The 18,614-nt window shown below is 43.6% G+C and overlaps 1 protein-coding gene across 1 annotated transcript in view; it reads right to left on the reverse strand.

The window, feature by feature from the left end:
- DNAH3 (dynein axonemal heavy chain 3) overlaps nucleotides 1–18,614 on the reverse strand; it is a 213,943-nt gene that overhangs the window by 161,481 nt on the left and 33,848 nt on the right. The window contains exons 11-18 of the mRNA XM_056138888.1: nucleotides 17,166–17,302; nucleotides 13,723–13,828; nucleotides 13,318–13,496; nucleotides 11,185–11,369; nucleotides 9,614–9,737; nucleotides 5,882–6,035; nucleotides 4,994–5,138; nucleotides 2,023–2,234 (exon numbers count right to left, since the gene is read on the reverse strand). Coding sequence (XP_055994863.1) covers nucleotides 2,023–2,234; nucleotides 4,994–5,138; nucleotides 5,882–6,035; nucleotides 9,614–9,737; nucleotides 11,185–11,369; nucleotides 13,318–13,496; nucleotides 13,723–13,828; nucleotides 17,166–17,302 — 1,242 coding nt within the window. The remainder of the gene's footprint in view (nucleotides 1–2,022; nucleotides 2,235–4,993; nucleotides 5,139–5,881; nucleotides 6,036–9,613; nucleotides 9,738–11,184; nucleotides 11,370–13,317; nucleotides 13,497–13,722; nucleotides 13,829–17,165; nucleotides 17,303–18,614) is intronic.

The following is an 18,614-nucleotide window of genomic DNA, read 5'->3' on the forward strand; positions in this document are numbered from 1 at the left end:
TGTGCTCTGACATATCATGCAGGCAGGAGCTCACCCTTGTGGGGGTAGCCATTAGTGTACTGCTGGCCCTTGTCCTTTCAGAGTTTCCTTTCTCTGGTTAGCCTATTAATCTTCTACTTTAGTGCTCATTACTCAAAATCCACCTTTTCCCCAGCCTTTCCCATGGCTTACTGACCCCTACAGTTAACTGCCTCCACTCCTCTGATATCTTTTACTCCCGTTTCAACCTCATGGTCAAGTCAGAGAACTAGATTTCAAATCCCTCCGCCACCACTCGCTAGTCATGTGACAGTTGACTTTCTCTAAGTCTCGCCTTTATAGCCATGAAACAGATATCATACCAGTCCCTACATTACAGATTTGTTGAGAAGGTGAAATGAGAGAAACCACATTAATGACAGCACAGAGTACACTGTGTGTAGTTTGTGCTCTGTTATGTTTTAGTTGTTGTTGTTGTTGTTATTTTAGGGAGACCCCCCAAACACACCAATCTGTATATGTAAGTGGTCTCTAGAGGAGAACTATGAAAGTCTTAGCATGGACAGGATCTTTTAAATACACTCTTGTAAGAACACCAATGACAGAGAAGGAAGTAGGTAGAAGGGAGGATGTCTCAAGACCCGCGGAATGTTGCGTATATGCCTTTGAACGGGCATCTTAGGGACAGACCGAGCAAGACCAGAGGCCTCAGAAAGAAATCTCAAAGGCTTATACATCCGCTATTTCTCATCTCAGGACTATAAAAATGCTCCCAGTCACTGTGCCTGAGCTCCATTCACTGTAAGGTAATGTGTGTCCTTTGGAACTGGGTCCTTCTAGGGATAATTCTGATTATTTCTGTGCATGGTTCAAATGGGTTCTTGCAGGCCCCATTTGAGAGGACTGTGACACAGAAAGCCTTTTTTTTTTTTTTTGCTTTTTGGGTCACACCTGGTGATGCACAGGGGTTACTCCTGGCTCTGCACTCAGAAATTACTTCTGGCGGTGCTCAGGGGACCATATGAGATTCTGGGAATCGAACCTGGGTCGGCCGCGTGCAAGGCAAATGCCCTACCTGCTGTGCTCCAGTCCCCAGAAAGCCATTCTTATCACCACCTACACACGGAACATTTCAGGGCCATTGCTAGACCTTGAGTGGGATGCTTATTATAGAAACAGTGAGTTTTTCTATCCCCCACCCCCTGGCTGGGTGTTCACACCACTCTTAACACCCTCACAATTTGGTTCTTTATAAAAATGCCAACTATTTTAAGGAGAATATTTATTGTTCTTATTTATAGACTCAAGAAGTTGAAAGAGAAGCATAAACTTGTATCTTACCTAAGTTGTTGGAGAATAATACTTCATACCACAACAAGAATCATCCAGCATTAGGAGATGGTTAGCATAAGGAATCTTCCAGAACAGGGGTTGGAGTGATAGCACAGCGGGTAGGGCATTTGCCTTTCACTCGGCTGACCTGGGTTTGATTCCTCCATCCCTCTCGAAGAGCCCAGCAAGCTACGGAGAGTATCCCACCCCCATGGCAAGCTCCCAGTGGTCTATTCGATATGCCAAAAACAGTCACAACAATTCTCACAATGAAGATGTTACTGGTGCCCGCTGGAGCAAATTGATGAACAATGGGAGGACAATGCTACTGACAGTGCTTCCAGAACTGATGCGAATGTCTTTGTACATCCCAGGTCAAGGAACAAACTAAGACCTCCTACCCTTTAGCTTAATGCCTTTCTCACCCTTTAGGACCCTGTTTAGCCATTTATCTAGGAAAGCATACAGGAGAAACGTAAAGCTCCTAATTGGGACAATACTCAACCATCAATGCTCAAAGGAGGACCCAAAGACAAGGGTCCAGGTGGGAGAGGCAGCCATCTTGTCCCACGCTCTCCCAGCTTCCTTCTTTGCTGCCCTTGGCCTCAAATAGATTCTCCTCTCAAAATAAGCTTAACCCAGTATCGTGTCCTGCCTTCCAAAGGACAAGCTGGCCAGGTGAGGCGCGAGGGAGGGGGTGGACACACAAACCTGTTGCCAGTGCCGCTCTTTCATTCCGGGGTTGCAGGAAATGTTGAGGATAGGGAGGTGCTGCTTGAACTTTTCTATCTTAAATTTCACGTTCTCTGCTAAACGCCTGGGTGCAGGCATATCGGTTAAGGTCTTGGTCAACTTATAGATGGTCCTCCACATGTTCCCAATTTCCTCAGCGATTTCCTCAGCATTGAGCAGGAAGAGCGGTCCTGAAAGAACAAACACGAGGGGACAGAAGTGTGAGACCCCCCCCCCCTCCCCCGCAAGGGGTTCCAGGCTCTGTGCTGCTTCTATTCCCTGAATTTACACCTGTGCCTGCAATACAGCTGCAGGGTTGAACACAGACTCTGGAACGGGATTTGGGTCTGAGACTAAGGCTGAGCCTGTGAAACCCGAGGTACGCTGCTCAACTCTCTTAAGCCTCAACATCTCACCTGTAACACAGGGTGGGGGTGCGGGGCAATAGTGGGTGCCTTGGAGGGGATTTTGAAAATTAGAAAGTTAAGTTATCTGGCTAGCAATGCTAGGTATATAATGCAAGCAGGGTTATGAAATTAAGTATTGATTTTAGGTGATAATAGGGTATTACATAGTAATCCACGAATTCTGTGAAATATTAACAAGTGGGGTAAGTGGGGAATATGCGTGAATGGGGATATGGGCATTCTGGTGCGTTTTACGTTACTTAAAAATTGCTTATTGAAAAACTACCATGAGCTTAAGAGATAGTACAGTGGGTAGAGGTTTGTCTTGCACATGGCAGACCTGGGTTCAATTCCCAGCACCCCATAATGTACCCTGAGCCCTGCCAGGAGTAATCCCAGAGCACAGAGCCAGGAGTAAGGTCTGAGCACCACCTGCTTACTCTCTCTCCAACTCAGTATTCTATTTTCTGATTGTGGTGGTGGTTATATTAATATAAACATGTTAAAATTAGCAAAACAATATGCCAAAATGTCAGTTTTACTGTCTATAAATTTTAAAAGTTAAAAGTAAAAATAACAACATAGCATCTATTTTCAGTAAAGACTTTTGGTAAAATTATAAATACTTTAACACCATAAAATGTTTGTTTCTCAAACCTAAAATAGAGCATCGTGTTTAAAGGTGACACTCTAGAAAAACTCTCATTAAAATCAGAAATAAGACAGAGGTGCCATTATTATCATTGTTCACTTTGGAAGTGTGCTGATCAAGAGAGAAAATGAACATTAAAAAAGTGTGAAATAATAAGTAAGGAAAATTCTATTTATGAAGCTATGAGTACCTAGAAAAATTAAGAGTACCAGTGAAAATATTATTCAAAACTAAATTATTTAAATAAGGGGGGGTTAGCAACATTCAAAAAACTAGGAATTCAACTACCCAATATTTAAATTCAATTAAAGGGCAAGATGCCCTTTAAAAACCACAAAGAGGGGCTGGACCGATAGCACAGCGGGTAGGGCGTTTGCCTTGCACGCAGCCAACATACCGACACAGGTTCAATTCCCAGCATCCCATATGGTCCCCCGAGCACCGCCAGGAGCAATTCCTGAGTGTATGAGCCAGGAGTAACCCCTGAGCATCGCCGGGTATGACCCAAAAAGCAAAAAAAAAAAAAAAAAAACCCACAAAGAAAGATACTGAAGGATAGCATAGAGGGTAAAGTGCTTGCCTTGCACACAGCTGACCCCATTTCAATCCAGGGCACCACATATGGTTCCCCAAGAATTGTCAGGAGAGATCCCTGAGCACAGATCCGAAAGTAAACTCTGAGCACAGCCGCTATGCAAAACATGTTTAAGCTTTCAAATTTTTCCAAGTGTGTTGAGGGTTAGGAAGAATGGGACTCTTATAAATAGCTTGAAGAACAACAAGTCATAAATTTTCTGAAAGGCAATAGCCATAACAAAAATCTTAATAACTTTATGTATATCTTATTAATAAATATCCTTTAATTCAATCACTTAACTTTTAGTAATTCTGAGAAAATGATCATAATATCTTAGTTTGTATTTTTAAAATTGGCAATAATGAAGTTGGAGCAATAATACAATGGGTGGGGTGTTTGCCTTGCACACAGCTGATCAAGTTCTATCTCCAGCACCCCATATGGTCCCTTGAGCCCACCAAGGAGTGACCTTTAATAACAGAGCCAAGGGTATGCCCTGAGTGCTGCCATTGGATATGCCCACAAAAAAGACAAAATAAATATTGCCAATAATCATGTTCATCATTATTTTGTTTCCTGAAGCACTGGAAGCAATGGGTCAAGCCTCATCATCTCTTATTTTATCTTCTGCTCTTAGACATCTTTCCCCAGTAATTATAACTTTAAATTATAACCTACACATTATTTCTCTCCCCACACACCCACAATCTCTATATAAATTCTAACTCCAAATATATAAACTACAGGCTGTTATTGCTGGTTAATATTTCCATTCTGGTATTTTCAGAAAACTCAACTTTAATGCATTCAAATCGACAGAATTTCCCCCTAACAAAATGTCCAGTTGTTTTATTCCATGATGGTAAAAGCTACATGATTACCCGAACTCTATACAGTCTACATTCTTCCCTGTCCTTCAGTACCTACTGCCCCATGTTAAATTGATTCTTATTAAGATTTACTGACTCAGCCCACTCAAACCTCTGGAATCTAGAGTAAAAGGGGCTCATTTAGAGATATCTTTCCTACTGTGACCTTTCTCAGAGCAGTAGAATTGTAGAACTGCCATCTTAATTGCCTACTATCTGCCTCACCCAATCCATGCCCTTGGCAGCTGCCTTTTCTGTATTACGTTGGAAATGGGATGGGCTTTTTCATCTATCCCCATTTTACATCATTATGAAATCCAGATCTAATTAAAGTGCTGTGGTCAGGTGAGAAAACCCAGGCAGGATCTGAAGCCCACTCCTTATTTCAAAGGGGTGGGCCGATTGCCCTATCCCTTCCTGTGCCCACAGTGAGGCGGGGGCATACCGTTCATCCACTCCTCAGACTTAGTGCTGAACTCATAGGCCGTCACCCAGAGTTGCTCATAAGGCACTTTGTTGATCATCAAAGTTCGCAGAAGAGGGAAGGTACTCTTCTCCTTCTCCAACAGCTCCTCTTCCTTATTGATTAGCTGCAGGGCAAAGGGGGAGGATGTTTAATGGGTAAACTGCTCTCTAACCCCCTAAAGTTAGCATGGCAAGTTCCTCAGCGCTTGGAAAACCAAGTTGAGGAAGATGCCTATTCACCTGGAGAACAAGAGAGGGAAAGAGAGCATGGGCACATGTGAGGAGGGCGCCCTTTGACCTCTAAAAACCATGGCAGTTGAGATTTGGTTCTGTAGGATGATGTTCAATCTTATCATCTTTGTTCCCACTGTATCAAGCACATAGCTCCCCACTTTCAATTTTTATCGGTACATGAGCTATTCACATGATGTCACTTTTTTACATAGATTTGGCTCAGTTAAAGAACTGACCAGTTACCTTCAGGGCAAGTTATTTAGTTACTCTAGCTAAAATTTTTTTTAATTTATAAATTTATTTTAAATAGAGGTAAATGGAAATAGTAATAGTACCTACCCCAAATATTTTTTGATTAGCTAAAGTAACATATTATATGTGAACTCCTCTTCACATTGTCAAACAAGTAATTAATGCATTACAGGTGAGAAATTATTCTGTTACAATTTCTTCTGTGTGTGTATTCAATAACCAAAAAAAAATCTAATAAGAATGTAGCAGCATGAAAATAGGTGATTAAAATAACTGATAATCAACACTGTCCTTCTGAAATGTGATGTTGGAGCAAAAAATAGTGAGGACCAAAACAAGAGAGAGTAGTAGAGTTGTTCATCCCGATCCCAAGACTCCAAACCTCATATTCCTTTAGCGCCTGATCCAGGTTCTTTGACAGCTCGTTGAGCTTTTCCACATTGTTCTTCATTTCCTCTGCCGTCATCACTTCACGTTTCCTAAAACCATCCAATTCCTTGCTATAGCCTTCAAGTCTTGACTCAAATTCTAAGCACCTGAAAGCAAGGACAGCCCAATCACCTCTGGACTTGGCATTTTGTACACTTCTAAAGTATCAGCTCTATTCATCAGGATGTTGGGAGAATTGATCTTTTTGTTTGTTTTGTTTGCTTGTTTTTAACTTTAAGGTAAAGGTAAAGGCCCTCCCATTGATCATCGATTTGCTCGAGCGGGCCCAGTAACGTCTCCATTGGAGACTTGGTTGTTCCTGCATTTGGCGTATCGAATACATCACGGGTGGCTTGCCAGGCTCTGCCGTGCAGGCGAGATACTCTCGGTAGCTTGCCGGGCTCTCCGAGAGGGGCGGAGGAATCGAACTCGGGTCAGCCATGTTGGCTGCATGCAAGGCAAATGCCCTACCTCACCCGGCCTGGACACGGACAGGATTGACAGATTGATAGCTCTTTCTCGATTCCGTGGGTGGTGGTGCATGGCCGTTCTTAGTTGGTGGAGTGATTTGTCTGGTTAATTCCGATAACGAACGAGACTCTGGCAAGCTAACTAGTTATGCGACACCCGAGCGATCGGCGTCCCCCAACTTCTTAGAGGGACAAGTGGCATTCAGCCACCCGAGATTGAGCAATAACAGGTCTGTGATGCCCTTACATGTCTGGGGCTGCATGCGCGCTACACTGACTGGCTCAGCGTTTTTAACTTTAAAAGATTCTTATTGAATCACTGTGAGATTACAGTTAAAAAGTCTTTCAGAATTGGGTTTCAGTCATACAATATTCCAACATCCATTCCTCCACCAGTGCACATTTCCCGCCACAAATGTCCCAGTTTCCCTCCCACTCTGCCACGGTAGCTTGCCTCTACAGCAGGCACTTTTCTTCTCTCTCTCTCTCTCTCTCTCTCTCTCTCTCTCTCTCTCTCTCTCCTTTTCCTTTTAGGCACTGTGGTCTGCAATACTCTTACTGAAAGGGGATCATGCATATCACTTTCTCTCCTTTCAGCACTCAGTTTGTGTCCAGTCTATGTCCAACTGTAATTGTCATAGTGGTCCCTTCTCTGTCCTAACTGCACCACTTCCCCTCAGCCTTGGTGGCATGCTTCCAACCGTGAACCAGTCCTCCTGCCCCCCCCCTTTTTTTACTGTCTTTGGGTATTATTTATATATTGTGGGGGGTTTTATCCATATCCCACAAATGAGTGCAATTTTATGTTTGTCCGTCTCCTTCTGACTGATCTCAGAAACTGAAACTTCATCTCTCTATTTTCTATCCACTACTTATAATCCCACTCCCCCGAGATGTCTCTGCTGGGATCCTATTTGTAGGCAAACATTTTCAGACTTTTTCTGTGAAAGTGTATGTGTGCATAAAAGATGGTATATATCCCAAATTAATAGATAAATTCACTGACAGATAAAATTACACAGAGATAAAGGTTTTTAACCACATCTGGAAAGGCTCGGGGTTTACTCCATGTTCAGGGGTCACGCCTGATGGAGCTGATGGTCCCTACCATATAGGTAGGTACCAGGAATTGAACCCAGATTCACCACATGCAAGGTGAGCACCATATTCATTATACTATTTCTTCAGCTCCAAAATAAGATATTTTTGTTAGTGATCAAGATCATTGAGGTTTCTCGGGAGTTCAAGATTCCGCTCTGTCTAACGTTTGTTGATTTAAAGAAGGTCTTTGATTCTGTTGAGACAGAAGCGGTCATTGAAGCCCTAGCCAATCAGGGCATTCAGACTCAATACATCAGGATCCTTCCTGAGCTGTATTACAGATTCATTACCAGGATCTCACCATTCTACAAAGAAGTGATCATCCATGTCAAGAGAGTGGTTCAGCAGGGTGATACCATTTCACCGAAACTCTTCAGTGCCACCCTTGAGAACATCATGCGACAACTCGAATGGGAAGGAATGGGAGTGAAGACAGACGGTCGGCAACTACACCACCACCGCTTCGCTGATGACATTGTTCTAATAACAGCAAACATTAGCCAAGTGGCACAAATGCTGGTCAACTTCGACTATGAGTGTGGAAAGGTCGGACTACAGCTGAATCTCATGAAGACAATGTTTATAAGAAACAGTTTTGTTCCTGATGTTCCATTCGCTCTCAACGGAATGACCATCTCTGAATGCAACAGTTATGTGTACCTAGGTCGAGAAGTCAACATGACAAATGACCTGGCACCTGAGTTGCTCAGGAGCAAGAGAGCAGCTTGGAACGCCTTCAAGAGCATTGAAGAAATAGCTAAGAGGACAAAGAACCTCTGGCTCCAGGCACTTCTCTTTAATTCCACTGTTCTCCTGCATTAACATATGCCTCAGAGACCTGGACCCTACAAAAACAGGATGAGAACACTATTCGGGTCTCCCAAAGAGGAATCGAAAGAGCTATGCTTGGAGTATCACGCTTCAGTCAAATGAGAGAAAGAATTCAGAGTTCCGACCTCCATCAAAGGTCAAGAATCAGGGACACTGTCTCATTTGCCAAAGCGTCAAAAATCATTTGGGCTGGACACGTAATGAGATTTGGAGAAGACCGCTAGACTAGAGCTGTTACCTACTGGATTCCACGGGACATCAAAAGACTGCATGGCTGCCCACCTACGAGATGGTCAGACTTCTTCCTCAAGACCCTGAAAGTTTGAGGCTCTTCATGTTCCTGGAATGAACAGGCACCATTGGGCTACACTAGCATGCGACAGGGACAAATGGAGACGTTAGTGGCACCCGCTCGAGCAAATCGATGATTAACGGGAAGTCAAGTGATCAAGTGATCCAAGTGTTAGTGATAAATGCTCTGAAGAATACAGAACAAGACAGAGTAACTGGCAAATAGAAATGGATGGTTTCTTTTGCTTGACTGATCAGGGAAGACATTTCCTAATATCTATTTTTTCAGACAAAACAGGTGTGAGATTTATTTCTCTCTTTTCATAATGAGGTACAATACAGTAGGTGAATAGGTCTGGAGTTGGACAAATTTGGTTCATCCCTTCCTCATCATATAGTAGGTAGGGCAGCTTGGTCAGTTGCTTAACCTTTCCATGCCCCAGATCCATAATATGCCAATGGTAAATGTACCTGCTTTAGTATTGAAAAGCTAACAGAGGCCGGAGAAATTGTATAGGCGTTAAGGAGGAGGCCTTGCATGTAGCTTACTCAAATTCAATCCCCAGAACCACAGGGGTCCTCTAGAAACACTGGCTGTGTTCCTGAAGGTCCCTGAGTACCACGGGCCACTTACAGGGCCACAGCCTCAGTCCTCATGCTGGATGCTAGAACTCATCCACTTACGATGAAAGAAAGAACCTGCAAAATTCATTCTCCCTCTCTCCCTCTTTCTCCCTCCCTCCCTCCTTCCCTTCCAGGCTCTTTCTCTCTCTCCCTAAACCTCCCTCCCTCCTTCCCACTCTCTCTTTCTCTCTCTCCCTATGCCTCCCTCCCTCCCTCCCTCCCCCTCTCTCTCAGTTCCACCCCTCTCTCCCCCTCCTCCCCTTCATTCTCTCAACTTGTGAGGCAAGTCTCTCTCACTGAGCTACATCCTCAGCTCTAATATATGTTATACAGCCCAGCATCATTTCGAACACAACCTTTCTCTGTACCTTCTAATTAGGTCCATCTCTGCTTGATCCCTCTTGCCGAGAAGCAGGTTTTGACTGCTCTCAAACACGTCTTCAATCTGGTCTGGCCAGAGGAACAGAGTGCTGTTCAGCTTGATATCCTCTTCTGTAAGACACATACGAAGTGGCTCCGTGACCGAGGCACCAACACAGAGGGAATTAATTCAGCATCGTAAGAGGTCAACAGAAACAAGGAGCAGGTGGCAATGAAGAGCCTAGCATTTACCCAGCACTTACTGAGAGCCAAGCTAGAAGGGAAATAAATGCTATCATGCCCCTTTTCACAGTTGGGAAACAAAGAACTTAAGTCAAGGTCACATTGCTAGAAGGCAGGAGAACATAATACAAACCCAGGACCACTCAACAACAAAGACTATATTCAAACTGCTGTGCTTCAGTTCCATCCCACGCAACATTTGGACGTAGCAGAAACCTGAGCTGCAGGTCTGGTTGCCCTCTAACCTATTTCACGAAACTCTGTCTCAGTTTCCCTTTTGATAAAATGATGGTAAAGTACAATCGGTGAGAGACGTCCTGTCCATCTCACAGCACTGAGGAAGTAAATTCCCAGCTTCCCTCTTGACCCTTGGCAATTTAAGAGGCAAAGATCACAGTGAGAGGGTCCAGTGTTCATATGGTTAAGAGCATAGCTCATAAGTGTGCAAACGGTTGATTAGGGACCACTTTTCACCCTACCCACACACTTCCCTCCTTCAGCCCTCTCCCAACCCACTGTGAGTACCAGACAATTCACAGTTCTTTCCAGAGAGAAAAAGGCTCAGAAGCTCAGGTTATGGAGAGTCTCTTGACTTTTCCTTTAGAACTCGGTCCTTACTCAATACTGACTTGACCCAAAGGGGCTTCAGGACATTTCTTTCTTTTTAAAATGTCCCAGGCCAAAAACAAAACAAAGAGTATATAAATTTATTTTGAAATGAAAAAAAGAAAGAGAACATAAAATGAACAATATACTTACAACAAATTTTGGCAACTACTTAATATTTTAAAAGCAAACCAAAATACTTTAAGGGCTGTTTCATATTTTAAAACATCTCTTTACTATCTGGCTTATAATAAATTGAGTTCTTGAATTAAAAAAATGTGCCAGGCCAAGTAAAGTGCTCTGATCTCTTCAATATTAAGAGTACAGATGAATGAAATCTAGCTATTTATAAAGAGGAATCTGTATTAGGAAGTCACTTTTCCAGGAACATCAGATACAACACATCAAGACAGGCCACAAAGAGCTAGTCAAGTTTTTACATGTTATTCATTTTGTCAAACAAGATTTTCTTTGACTTAAATTCTTGTGGGTAAGAGTGTGGAACTATTGCTGCTAGTATACAGGATACCCTTGATCAGAAGTTCTCCTGATGTTGATATTTAGCAGTAGAATTGCTAATTCTCTCCCCTCCACTCCACTGATTCCTTACCATATATGTGTGTATTGTATGTATGTATATATATATATACACACATATATATATTCCCATACATACGTAATACGTATACATGTACATCTATGACACATACATGTATGGCATTGAACTTACGGGGCAAATCTGCATAGTCCATCAGGAACTCTAGCCGTTCAACTGCATCCCTGAGTTGCCTCCTGAGTCTAAACACAGTGACGTCACTGGATCTCTTTAAGAATGCAATGAGATGTACCAGCTCCTCGGTGTTGGTTGGAATCTCACTCACTTTGTCTGCAATTGTGCTGTACTGATTACAAATGCTACAGAGAAAAATATCACCACCATCAGCGTTGTCATCACTGAATATACACCACCAGCAGCATTGTTTAATGTACTTTTCTTTTAAGACCTCTTATGCTACATGATTTTTATTTAGAAACTAGGAACTTTTTTCTGATTTTACTTCAGTTGCAAGCCCTTAATGGCTGATATTCACAGGCACACAACACTTTGGGAATAATGATAGTAGTGATGGTGATAATAGCTGATATATTTTATATGACATGTACTTAGATGTATGATTATTTAACCTTCACAACAATCCTGAGAGGTAGGGACTCTTTTTTTAATCTATATCTATAATGAGAAAAGTAAAGTTAAGCAACATTTTCCAAAACAACATGGTGCCTAGAGCAAAAACAAGATCTGAGCTGGTTAAACTGAACCCAAAGCTCATATTCTTGTTAAAATCTTTATTTATAGAGGTCAAAGCAATAGTACAATGGGTAGGGCATTTGTCTTGCATGAGGTGAACCTGAGTTTGATCCCCAGCTCCCAATATGGGCCCTGGAACACAGCGAAGAATAATCCCTGACCACAGGGCCAGGAGTAAATGTTGAGCATTACCTGGTATGGTCAAAACACAAAAAAAGAAACAAAATAAAAACCTTTGGGGCCTCAGACAAACTGCTTACTATCTTAACTATCTCCCTGACTCTCTCCAAAGCTCATATTCTTCCTGGGTTGTTTTGTTCTTCCTGGTTAGCTTTTACGCTGGGGGTGGGGGTGGAGGAGAGTTGACCTGCACTCAGTAGTGCTCAGGAACTACTCCTGGATCTGTGCTCAAGAATCATTTCTGGTGGAGCAGGAGTAACATGGTTGTCAAACCCAGGCCAGTTGCACACAAGGAAGCGTCTTAAGCCCCGGACTATCTCTCTGGCCTCAAAGCTCATATATGCACCTTACTTATATAGATTGGGTAAGAGTCATACTTAGAATAAAACAAGAAGAAAACTATCACTTTTTCTTATACATGTTGATTCAAAGAGACACTCAAGTAGCAGTTTGTTGGGATCCTGAGTCTGCAGCTCCCATTTCCTTTTCTGATGGACCAAACCCAAATCCCCCAACATCTTTCGCCATTCACATGTTTTGGGTGGGACTGAGACCCCTCAGAGATGGGAATGTCACTCAGATCTGCCAAACTCTTGGTTATGGTGTTTTGTTTTGGATTGGTCAACCACATTAGTCTGATGCACAAAGTACAGTGAAATAAAAAAGAAAAGGACTCCTTCCCCCCTCTAGATGGAAACCTTGGGAGGCTGGAAGCTTGGAACTGCTGGGGTCTGGTGATCTAAGGAGAGCCTGTCTGAGCACAGAGACAATAAGAAGAAAGGTAAGGGGGAGGTTACCTCCTAACTTCAGGGTTAAGATCTTGAAACACAAACTCTTGAACTTTCCAACAAAGGACCCCCAAATTCTCTGTTCTACTTTAATCAGTCCTTTCCAACTCAAAATGCCTAAACTAATAATATACAGCTAGTTACAGTAAATACTCACTCAAATGAAGTTTGAAGACTGGAGTTCCGGATTGAGACAACAGAAGCCAGAAAAGGCTAAAACTGTAGGCACACTGTGTGTGTGTGTGTGTGTGTGTGTGTGTGTGTGTGTGTGTGTGTGCTCTAGATGGCCCAACGTGGGCTGTGAACCCAGACTGCCACAACCCCAAAGCAGCATCTCTCAGAAGTTGCCAAAAAAGTTAGAGAAGCACCAGAAGATGTTTCCACCTGCCTACTCCAAGCCCCATGTAACCATCTCCCTACCACTCAACCAGCGTACACCTGAGTTTCCTGTCATTCTTTACTTGGCACCAGAAACAATACCAACAACATGAGTCCTGTCTGATCCTTGCTAAAAGGAGCAGGTTTGGGCCACTTTTCCATCCTGTTCCAAATAGCAGTGCTATTTCCCCCGCATGCAATAATGTACCTGGTATTGGTGTCCCGGTTGATGTCTACTTGGAATTGTATCAAACGGTCTTTAAGATTCTGGGCTCGCTCACAGAGCTCATAATTCAGAATCATGGCATCAAGGCAGAACATGGCCAATGGCACAGTAATGTGCATAGATGCAATTTGATTTCTTCGCATTTTTATGCTTTTTATTCTCTGTAGAAAGGAATATATTCAGTAGCTTAATTTGCCTTTTGCTTCTATGGGTTTGCTCTCATCCTCACATTCCCATCTACTCCAATGTTGAATACATTTTATATATGTATATATACATACATACACATAATGTACATATATATAAATTAACAAAGACAATATTGCCTATTCATTAGATTGCAGCACAAGTTATCAAGATATGGAAATATCAAGTAGTATCACCTACCGTTACAAAATCCTCAATTTCGTGATGTTCTTTCAGGAATTCAGTGATGTTTTGCTCTGCCATATTATTCAGTAAATCATCATACTGTTTGTACACATTTAAGTATCTTCCGTATTAAAGAAAATAAAATAAGCATACAAAAATATCACCAAATCAGATCAATCATAATAGCAAATGCAGATATATCACAAAATATACATACCAATCCAAGAGAAATAAAAGTGGCACAAGGTACTGTGAATAGGGAATTTTAGAGTCTGAATTCCAAGTATCCAAGTATTGTGATTATCTAGCTGCGTGAAATTGGACAAGATATTTTTTCTTTCCAAAAGTCAGTGTCTTTAAGTGGTAATGAGAGCACCTTATAAGATTGAACCTGTATATATTAAATAAAAGTAAGTTTCCCTCTGTTGGGCTGGAGCGATAGAACAGCGGTAGGGCATTTGCCTTGCACGCAGCCAACATGGCCGACCCGAGTTCGATTCCTCCGCCCCTCTCAGAGAGCCTGGCAAGCTACTGAGAGTATCTCGCCCGCACGGCAGAGCCTGGCAAGCTCCCCGTGACGTATTCAATATGCCAAACACAGTAACAACAAAGTCTCCAATGGAGACGTTACTGGGTCCGCTCGAGCAAATTGATGATCAACGGGAGGGCCTTTACCTTTACCTTTCCCTCTGTTATCAGATCAAGCAAAAAAAAATGGCTGAGACTATTTCCCCCAAGATGAAGAATGGATTTAGGATGTTCTGGCTCAGATTTAAATTAAAACAAAGATGATATATAGTAGGTAAAATTAACTTTGTGGGAACCATGGGTATAATTCCAGATCCTCTGATCCTCCATCTTCCAGTAGGCAGGGGTCACACCCACCAGCTGACACCCCTGCCCAGTCCCCCCCTCCCCCCCCCCCCCCCCGCGCCGTATAATCCCATCAACGGCCAAGACCCAGAACAGCACAGTCTCCTGCTCCGGCGCCTGGCTGTCCTCACCAGGGCCCCTTGGAGGAGGGCAGGTTGAGTTTCCCTCCCCACCCCAAGTGGAGCTCCAGCAGCTGAAGACCTCCAGAACCAGCCACAACCATGCTGAGACCACTCTCCACAAGCATGAAGGTACTGGCAGAGGAACAAAGGCATGTGGGTCCCAGGGCTGAAATCTCCAAGCCTGCTCGGATCGGGGCTGAGCACCCTCCACCCAGACCCTCCATCTTCCAGTAGGCAGGGGTCACACCCACCAACTGACCAACTGACACCCCCCCCCCCCCCACCGCACCGTGTAATCCCATCAATGGCCAAGATCCAGAAGTGCGTGACATCTTATCTCATTCTTACTTTGGACAACCTGCCAGGCTACCGAATGTAACCTGCCCACATGGCAGAGTCTGGCAAACTCCCCGTGGTGTACCCAATATGCCAAATACCAGTAACAATGATGGGTCTCATTCTCCTAACCCTGAAAGGGCCTTGAATATGGCACTTTAAAATCTCAGGGCTAGGATGAAGGAGACGTTACTGGTGCCTGCTCGAGGCAATCGACGAACAACAGGATGATCGTGATCGTGATCATGATGGGTATAATTCCATAAGACTCTTGGATTGTCAGTCTATAAAGACAAATCAGAGTTCATGAATGGGGAGAGCAGAGACTTCAAATAGAAGTTTTCAAATCAAAATCATGAGAGTAGAGCATCCAAACAGGAGCCCAAGATTCTCAAACTACAAACTGAGAATTGGTAGTTCTCAGCCAAAGATGATTTTACCCACAAGGGACATAATGGCAGTGACTGGGGACACCTGGGGTTATAACACCAGGGAAAGGCCCTACTGATAGAGAGAGGTAGAAGTAGCCCGGGCTAGGTAGCCGTTTAGAGATGCTGTAAACATTCAACCAGGCATCAGGCACTCCTCCCACCTCTCTCAATACAGAATGCTGAGAGCTCAACTATTGAGAGCCCCAGTTGAGAAACTCTGGATTGGTGTGGCCAAATATGTCATAGGACACTGCTATCCATGGCATTTTTTCCCCTGAGTCTTGAGCCCCACTTGGCTGTGTTCAGGGCTCACTCCTGGGTGTGCACTCAGAGATCACTCCTGGTGGTGTTTGGGGAACCACAGTGGTGTCAGAGATGGAACCAGAGAAAAGCAAGCCCCTCACCCACCGTAGCACTGTAGCACTGTCCTCCCATTGTTCATAAATTCACTCAAGTGGGCACCAGTAACGTCTCCATTGTGAGACTTCTTGTTACTGTTTTTGGCATATAGAATACACCATGGGGAGCTGCCAAGCTTTGCCGTGCTCTCAGTAGCTTGCTGGGCTCTCCGAGAGGGGCAGAGGAATCCAACACTGGTCGGCCTTGTGCAAGGCAAACGCCCTACCCGCTGTGCTATCGCTCCAGCCCTCTCACAGTATCCATGGCAATTTGGGGGGTTCACCTTGGAGGTGCCCAGGTTTATTCCTGGCTCAGTGTTCAAGGGTCACTCCTGGCACGGCTTGGAGAACCATATGGGATGCCAGGGACTGAACCCAGGTGAACGGCATGCAAGGCAAATACCTACCCACTATAGGTTCAACCCCAGTATACTTATGGCATATTTTAATGACAGTCCCTCCACTCTAAAGAATCCCAGTTTGGAGGTACTGAGATTATATGGTTAGCTGGAGTCAGTGGTTACTCACCCAAGTGACTACCAGCTCTTCTGCAGTGTGCAACTGAAGAAGCAATCAGCACTTAGGTCCTCAGTCCTTTTCTTTAACCACTAGGTCTAAAATACTCTAAACACAGAAGACTGCTTCCAGACTCAGTTGCTAGCAAAAGCAGGCCCAGGCCAATAGAAAGCTATTTTATAAGAATATCTGGAGTTTTCACTGCAGAAATATCAGCATTTCACTAACAGGTGCTGGCCCAGACCCTGCTGAAGATGCAGCATAGTACATGGTATACAGGACCCAAGATATAGTATAATAGGTTAGGCACTTGCCTTGCATGTGGTAGACCCTTGTTGGATCACTGGCACCTCATAATCCCCTGAGCACTGCCATGAGCTAACCCTAAGCACAGGGCTGGGAATAGCACCCAGGAACCAGAACAGCAGAGTGTGACCCCCAAACCAAAAAGAGTAAGTGGAACATGCATTGTTATTTTAATAAAACCCAGAGACTTCTCAGTACCAGAACCCATTCGCTCCATGAGTTTCAGCTAAAGGAGGTGAACACGTGATCAAATTTGAATTCTGACTTTTCTTTTTCTTTACTATGGTAAGTAACATTGGAAAAATGAGTTTTGTTTTTTCTTATCTGAAAATTGGGGATAGTTACATCAATGTTAAGTTTTGACCCTCTTTATTACATATCACACAGGTGTGTGAGACCAGGTTTTGCTGAATTGATGAAAGTTAAGAACTCATAAACCATACCAAAAATTCCAAGATATAACTAAATCAACTTACTTGTTTGGACCAACTTGATTTTTCTGAAAGACCTCAAAAGTCTGTTTCACAAAATCAGAAACCAGACTTTCTTCAGGGTTAACAGTCCTAAGATTCAGATTGCATCCTTTCAACTCAGGGAACAGGATTGCTTCCACCTGAAGAATAGAAACCACTTTGGGAGTTATTCTAAGACATCCTCAAGACAAAAGATTAGGCACCAAAATGTTAACTTTCTTGCCAAGGGCTGAAAGCTCAGCAGGTTGGAGTACCTATAATGCATCCCTGAGACCCTAGCACCACCAGGTCTCCTGGGTACCACTAGGAGTAACCCCTGAACACTCAACCAGGAGTTTTAGCCCTGCCAAAATTGACCCCCAAATAAACAAAACTCCTGTTATGGAGTCATTTGCAGGAACACCAGATGCATTTATTTTACTTTAATTAGATAGTTTAGTTTCGTTTTGGACTTACCTTGGGGTTCCCTCTACCTCTCTTTCCCTCCCCCTCTAAGTTGGATGACTCATTTTTCAGATCCCGCTGCTGCTTCCAAGTCAAGTTCTTAGATGGGCCCCCAGACCCCCAATGGATGTCAGGCTCCCTACTTAAAGCTCACAGTCTGAACTTCTTGGATTAGGGCATCACAACTGGTCTATTCAGGTCATGCAACAGACGACATGCAGGCAAGATCAGTGAGTTGTTTCTTGAGGAGAAGAGTATTCAATCAAAAGGAGAAGTAAACTTCTTCTGTTGTACTGGTGCATGTTTTCCCCTGGGCACTGCAGCCTATAAGTAACCGTGAGTTGAGGATTCGCAAATAACAGTTCTCTTTCAGGCCATATATTGTTTTCTGCTTAGCCCCGGCTCTCTGATTCCCGGATATTTGGGTTCATCACTCTTGATCTTTACACCAGCCCATGACTTTGATGCTGGCACTTTGCACGCACTCTGAGAGAGTGCCCCCACCAGGGAGAGAACAGTCAAGCAGTCCCCTTTAGTCATTGCATCAATATCTACTTCTGATCATGAAAGTACGCAGACAGGGCTGCTAATGCTGACGAACTAAGCCTTGGGGATTGAAGAGATAATACATGGATTTTGGGGGGCTGGGGACACAGTACAATGGGTGGGGGGACATTCGCCTTGCACACTGGCAAGCCAGATTCAATCCCTGACACCACATCAACTTCTAAGTGTGGTTCCTGTGCACAGAGCCAGGGTTAAGCTCTGAGAACAGTTGGGTGTGACCCCCAAAACAAAAATAAGCAATCAAATTTGCTTTGTATTTTTAGTTTTGAAAAATCTTGTTCTTAGTCTACCCCGTTTCATTTTATTTATGCCTCTCCTGCACCCCTGTTAATTTCAGTCACTATTATAGTCTTCATGTTTCTCTGGTTTCCTTCCTTTCCTCCTTCTTCTCTCCTTCCCCGCTTCCATCCCTCCCTCCTTCCCTCTTTCCTTCCCTCTCTC

The sequence above is a fragment of the Sorex fumeus genome, unplaced genomic scaffold (genome assembly GCF_029834395.1).
Source record: "Sorex fumeus unplaced genomic scaffold, SorFum_2.1 ptg000130l, whole genome shotgun sequence".
Classification (NCBI taxonomy): Eukaryota; Metazoa; Chordata; class Mammalia; order Eulipotyphla; family Soricidae; genus Sorex; species Sorex fumeus.